General features: G+C 42.1%; 1 protein-coding gene across 1 annotated transcript; it reads left to right on the forward strand.

Moving 5' to 3' along the window:
• The first annotated feature begins 646 nt into the window (after positions 1–646).
• MINAR1 (membrane integral NOTCH2 associated receptor 1) lies at positions 647–6,630 on the forward strand. Its single transcript, XM_040414373.1, has 3 exons — positions 647–2,778; positions 3,057–3,312; positions 6,433–6,630. Exons 1-3 carry the CDS (start codon positions 647–649, stop codon positions 6,628–6,630), a joined length of 2,586 nt encoding a protein of 861 aa, XP_040270307.1.
• The last annotated feature ends 661 nt before the right edge of the window (positions 6,631–7,291 follow it).

A 7,291-nucleotide genomic window follows, 5' to 3' on the forward strand; every position in this document is an offset into this window, starting at 1 on the left:
CCTTCTTTTTTTTATAAATAGTACAGCCCCGTTAAGCTCTTGCTGTGTCCGCATAACTTACATGGAGGCAACAAAGACTTTACCAGTGAATTTCCTTTCACATAAAAATAGTTCCTATATAGGTGCAATGGGGGTCATTTATCATAGCTCTACGCCAGAATACTGGAGTAGAAATGTCAAACATTTTGTCACAAATGCCAGTTTGTGACAAAATTTGCGACATTTACGCACTCGCACTTTTACACACTCGCCACTTTTCCAAAAAACTGGAGCACATTACACCAGAAATTTACTCCAGCTCCTGAGATAATAATACTTCATGTGCCTCTTAATAAATTGGTAAACTGGTACTCCACTGGGGTTTTTACTAAGACTGGTGTGTGAAACGCTGGTCTTTAGTAAATGACCCCCATCAAGTCAAATGATTTTTGTGTGACTGTTCAGAGCCACAGCTGTTTTGTATGAGAAAGCTGTTACATAGTGACATAAAGTTTCCCCATGGGTATGAGTGGGCTTAAATTTAGTAATACTATTTAGGTTGAGTTAAATTTTAAAACTATTTTGTAAATTTGTTAACTGCAAGATAATGTAAATTTTTTATAATGTTATTGTGTTACCCTTTGTAGGAACATAGACATTTGTCACCATGAGTGATGCCCAGGACCCTTCCTATCTTCTTGTGAAGATTCTAGAAGATTTAGACTCAAAGCAAAATTCTGCTTCTTACCAAGACCTCTGTAAATCTTTATGTTCCCGATATGAACTACCCGAACTTGCAAAGCTGCGCAGTCTCCTTTACTACACTGCCTGTCAAGATCCCAGCTTTCCAGCAAGTCTCTTCCGAGACAAGATGAGAAATGCCGCAGAGAATCAACAATCCAAAAAAATTATAGCAGCTGCTGATATAGTCACAATATTTAATTTGATACAAATGAATGATGGGACTGCCAAAGAAAAGTTGCCCATCCAACAGCAGTCTCAGCAGAAAGAAGGAATGGAGTCCGACACAGATGTTTACAGTGGAAAAGATATAGCCCCACATAAAGAAGCACAGAAACGAGATACCAACCGGAGCTATTCCATCACCAGGTCCTCCAACTGCCACAAAGAAGAGTGTGAGGGACTTCATACATTTCTCCCTGAGCCAAATTTCCTCTTAGGAGTTAAGCAAGACGGAAATGAACGGGCAGCTTCCTTGGAAAGATTGCAAGCTTTGGACTCATACCCTATGGTAACACCGCAATCCTGTGAAATGCAAAGCACCTACTTCCCCAGTCAGCCATTATCTGAGACAGAATCACTGCCACCTACACCCAGTGAAGAGCCGTTCAGACTTCCAGCTTCCAGTGGACAGAGAAGAAATGTTTTTAAGGATGATTTCCATAATGTAGTTAGAATGTCACCTAATGTATCATTGAAAAAGAATGAAGGGAAAATAAGTCCTAAGACAGTTTTTTTCAATCACAGTTTTGAGATGCCATACAGCTCTCACTATCTAAATACAGCATACTCCTCTTCAGAGGACTTTCGAAGGTCAAAGCACGAAAGCCTGGATGATCTTCAGGCTTCCACATATTTTGGTCCAACAACTGGTTCGGGATTGCAAGATCAAAAAAGGTTTATTAATAAGCCCAGACACCTTATAGGAAAACCTGTAAAAAGCTGGAGCTTAAACACTGAAGAGGTACCAGATTTTGAACGGTCATTTTTTAATAGAAAGGAAGAAGCTATGTGCTACCCAAGCACTGGCTTAGCAACAGCAAATTTTGTTTCTGTACCAGAGCGACATCATTCTTATTTACCAGATCTAGCATTGAAAAATAATGGAAAGAAATTTTGTGAGCCTCAAGATGTTGAAAAACAAGAGGCCTTAAGGAGATTCAGAGACAAGGGCACAAAAACTCCATCCTGTCAATTTAGTGTAGAGAAGACCGAAAGTGTTGGTACACAGACAGAACAAACCGATGCAAAAAAAGGAAAGGAATCAAACATCCCATCCAACTGCAGCCGCTATATAGAAGGCAGGGCTCGTAACCAGTCTGAAGCAGACTCTGAAATCATTAGTGATGACATTAGTGACATATTCAGATTCCTAGATGATATGAGTCTTTGTGGATCATCTGGCATCCCTCAATCCTCTTGCTACAATAGTAGTGGTTCCTTATCTCAAATTCCTCGAGCAGACAACGATAGTTCTCCAGAGCATGCATCAAGCAGGGCAAACAGTAAACCAACCAAGGGCCCTCGGGGTGAAACTTTGGAAGAAGAAGAACTAAAAAGTAGTGTCAGAAAGTTAGTCAGAAGAATTGGAGAGATTGAGAAAAAGTTAGAGTCACTTTCTGGTGTACGTGATGAAGTATCTCAAGTCTTGGCCAAGCTGAATAAGCTAGATGAGCGAATACAGCCCCCAGAGAAAGCAAAGTTAGAAGTTGAAAGTCAACCTCATAGTGATGCCATTTCCAGTGCAAGAACTTCACCAAGTCCATTCCAAGATCAAAATACATCCCACAATGGGAATGTGGACAAACCTGACTGCTGTTGTCCAGACATTACAAATGCTACCACTGAAAGTCTCAGAGTTAAAGCCATGAAAAAAAACCTTTTCTCACAAAGGTCTGTCCGATCATTAACTGAAGATATTAATACCAGTGAGTCTAAACCCGGAAACTCCCAGCATGAATCTAGACCTTGGGGATTCCCTAAACAGCCTAGTGTATCTGAGGAAGAAAAGAAGGATAAAGGGGGATCAAGTCGAGACTGGCATCGCAAATCAAAAGAGGTAAAAGAACTAATACATAAGGCTTCTTTTGCATTTGCGGTACAGCCTTTCCGGAAGATTGTTCTAGCACAGAATGCCAGGATTCGGTCAGACAAAAAACGTTGCGTGCCGAATTCCAGCATATTTGCCTGGAGAGGCCAGATCTCCACCCTACCTGGAACAGCCTGCTAGAATGCTGTGCCACAAATGTGAAAGTAGCCTAAGTAATCTTACATTTCTTTAACACAAAGCAGGTGAAATATGTTTATAATGTATCTTTATCTCGTCATTTGTTTCTGGTGGATCTCAAGCATGAAATACCTCATTTGCATAGGATGCCAAAACCAGCTAGAGATTCGTATATGGTAGAACAAGTGTTCAGTCCTCATCCTTATCCGGCATCTTTGAAGTCCCACATGAAAAGCAATCCCATTTACACAGACATGCGCCTAACAGACATGGCAGAGCTTAAACGAACCCAACCGTCATGGACTATAGAAGAATATGCACACAATTCAGGAGAAAAAGGGCGTCTGACAGCACTGGATCTCCAGGTAAATTGTAATATATACATATATATTAAAGGGAACTTGTCACCGAGATTTTGTGTATAGAGCTGAGGACATGGGTTGCTAGATGGCCGCTAGCACATCCGCAATACCCAGTCCCCATAGCTCTGTGTGCTTTTATTGTGTAAAAAAAACGATTTGATCCATATGCAAATTAACCTGAAATGAGTTTTAACGAATGTGAACAGAGCCATAAATGTATCAGTCTGGATTGCCTAGACTGGACACATTGTAGCAAACTCTCAGCTGTGAGAAGTATTACTATTAGGTCAGACCCTTTCACCTTTTTTTATGTTGCAGCCTTGTGATAAAATAAAAAAAGGGGAAGTGAAAACAGAATGTTCAAAATCTCTTATTGAAAAGGAATAACTAAAATCTTGCGTTGACATAAGTATACAGACCCTTTATTCAGTGCTTAGTTAAAGCACCTTTGGCAGTGATTATAGTCTCCAGTCTTCTTGGGTATGATGCCACAAGGTTTGGTGATTTGGAGATTTTCTGCCATTCTTCTCTGCAGATCCTCTCAAGCTCTGTCAGGTTGGATGGGGACCGTTAGTGGTCTCTCCAGAGATGTTCGATTGGATCAGGTCAAGTGGGCAGTGCGTGACTTCCTCCAAACTTGATGCTCTGAATTGAGAAAAATAGAATTTTGGTTTCACCACACCAGAGAATCTTGTTTCTCACAGTCTGAGAGTCCTTTTTTGCCAACTTTCATGCATCTTTTACTGAGCAGAGACTTCTTTCTTGCAGCTCTGCTATAAAGCCCAGATTAGTGGACTGCTGCACTGATAGTTGACCTTCTAGGAGCTTCTCCCATTTGCACGCAGGTTATTTGATGTTCAGCCAGATTGACCATTGGATTCCTGGTCACCTGTATTCTCAAGGTCTTTTACCCCCAGATTAGGGTCCATTCACACTTCCGTAAAATGGGTCCGCATCCGTCACGCAATTTTGGAGAACGGGTGCGGACCAATTCATTTTCAATAGGGCCGCAAAAGATGCGGACAGCACACAGCCGTTCCGCTGCCCCGCAAAAAAAATAGAACATGTCCTATTCTTGTCCGCAGACATGGACAAGAAAAGGCATTTCTATTATAGTGCCAGCCATGAGAGGTCCGCAAAATGTGGAACGCATATGGCCGGTGTCCGTGTTTTGTGGATATGCAATTTGCGGACGTGTGAATGGACCCTTACTTAGTTTAGTGGGCCGGCCAGCTCTAGGAAGAGTCCTGGTTGTTACAGTCATCTTCCATTTAACAATTATGAAGGCCACTGTGCTTTTGGAAACTTTCAGTACAGCAAAAAAAAAAATATATAAAATTTGTACCCTTTTCCCAGATCTGTGCCTCCACAAAATCCTGTATCTGAGCTGTGCAGGTAGTTCTTTCCTCCTCATGGCTTGGGGTTTTGCTCTGATATGCATTGTCAGCTGTGAGACCTTATATAGACAGGGATGTGCCTTCCAAAATCTTGTCCAGTAAACTGAATTCACCACAGATAACTCCAATCAGTGTGCAGAAACATCTCAAAGAAGAGAAAAGGGAGCCCCCAGAGCGAAATTTCAAGTGTCATAGCAAACGGTCTGAATACTTATGTCCATGACAATTTTTAGTTTTTTCTTTTTAAATAAATTTGCAAACATTTCTAAAATTCTCTTACTTTCTTATTAAGGGGGGTTGAATGCAGATTGATGTGGAAAAACAAAAAAAAATTGACTTTATCACAAGGCTGCAACACATCAAAATGTGAAAAAAATTTAAAGAGTCTACAGAGTTTCTAAATGCACTGTATTCACATTCACTCACACATCCAGCAATGCCGGATCCATACAGGTCAGTCAGGCTTTTCTCTGCCGGAAAATCCTTCTGGGACTAATAACATTAGTGGGAAAGAAGCCTAAGTTATGTTATACAGAGACAACATTATAAATGATATGAGGTAATTTAAAAACAGCAAGCTATGATTGTGCCACTGATGTATTATCACACGTAAAAACCTTTGCATTAAAGCTCAAGGATCAACCACACAAATGGAAATGGAAAAACTGCAGTCCCAGAGGTAAGCATGCTGGAAAGGGACACCAAACACAGGGTGTAAGAATGGTAGCAAAGTTTACAGAATGTTCTGTTTAAAGGGTTTGTCCAGGAATAAATACAGTATTTTTGCCTTCTAACACGCACTGGTCCATAAGACGCACCTATGTTTTAGAGGAGGACAATAAGGAAAAAATATTTTTCATTAGACTTCAGGTCAGACCACCAAACAGACCCCAAATGTTCATAAGACCCTAAATGAGACCTCAGATCAGACCCCCAATCAGACCTCAGCTCAGACCCCAATGTGAATGACCCCTAAATCAGACCTCAGATAAGAGTCCCATGTCTCTCATCAGCCCCTATACCTCTCATCAGACCCCATATGCCTCTCATCAGACCCCCATGCCTCTTACCAGCCCCCATTACCTCATATCAGCCACCATGCCTCTTATCAGCCCCCATTGCCTCATATCAGCCCCCATGTCACAGAGCACATAAAATAAAACACTTACCTCTCCTGCTCTGGACACTCCTCAACTTCAGCACTCCTCCTGCCGTCGGCTGTACTGTGACCTGACGTGCGCCCTCACACTGTGCGCAGCCACAGCACAGCTGACAGCCGAGGACCAGGAAGTGGTGAGTACAGAGCCTTCACTGCTTCCTGGTCCTCCGGTACTAATGAGCACTTCTATAATGGGATGCCTGCTGCCTCCGCAATGGAAAGAATCATACTTACCTGCTCCCCATCACTGTGGTCATCAAGGCTGGTTCCCACGTGTCCGCCGTCTCCCTTCTCTCTTCCTGCTCGCTGCTGCTATGTCTATGGAGAGAAGGGAGATGGCACGCGCACACTGCATGTGCCTTCCCTTCATACAGCTGATTGGCGTGGGTGCTGGGTGTCAGACCCCCGCCGATCTGATATTGAAGACCTATCCTGAGGATAGGTCATCAGTATTAAAAGCCCGGAGAACCCCTTTAATACGTTTTTGCTGTATAGAAAAGAGCAGTCAGAGTCTGAAGATTGTTCTTCTATAATTTCTATAGTGTAATGTTTTTTATGTCCTTACAGGCTCAGGAGTCTCTTAACCCAAATAACTTGGAGTTTTGGATGGAAGATATCTACACTCCGGGTTATGACTCTCTGCTGAAGAGAAAGGAAGCAGAGTTCCGGCGAGCCAAGGTCTGCAAGATGGCGGCACTCATCACCGCAGCTGCCTGTACAGTAATCCTAGTGATTGTGGTACCTATTTGCACCATGAAGTCCTAATCTCCAGAAACAGACAGACTGCTCAACTTGCACTCCCCATGTATCCTGTATAGTAACCAGGAGCAGGCAATGAAAGCTACTGATACGCATAAATCCCTGTGACTGTGAAATGAATGAGTAGAAATGGAAAGATACAGAACAATATATATAGGACACTGACATATCTGCACATGACAAGTATGATGCTAGCATTTTCTTTGAACTCAGATTACCGGAGTTGGAATTACACTACGGCATGTACCTCTTGCAGCATATGTAAATGGATTAGAGAGAGTCTAATTCCTCCTCCCTCCAGAGAGATCCTCTTGGATGGTCATCACATATTATAAAACAATCACAAAGTAGACCCATCAAACTGACCCACATGCACAGACCTCAATGATGCGAATTCAGCATTCTTCATCTCCATAAGGGAGAAAAAGAACGAGACATTTAGAGGACACACAGTGAACCACCAAAGAGATGATGCAGCATCGTTTCGACAGCAATACACAATCATTTCATCTTTCGTGCCTTTCTTCGATACATTGACAGCAATTTTTGCTTTTAGCATTACATGTATTTTTTTATTTGAATATTAGGATAATTTGGTTCTTAAAGAGTACTGCCAGAACCGCAAAGAGCCACATTTGGCACCCTCAACAACTGCATATGGATTTAT

Source organism: Bufo bufo, chromosome 1, assembly GCF_905171765.1.
Source record: "Bufo bufo chromosome 1, aBufBuf1.1, whole genome shotgun sequence".
Lineage (NCBI taxonomy): Eukaryota > Metazoa > Chordata > Amphibia > Anura > Bufonidae > Bufo > Bufo bufo.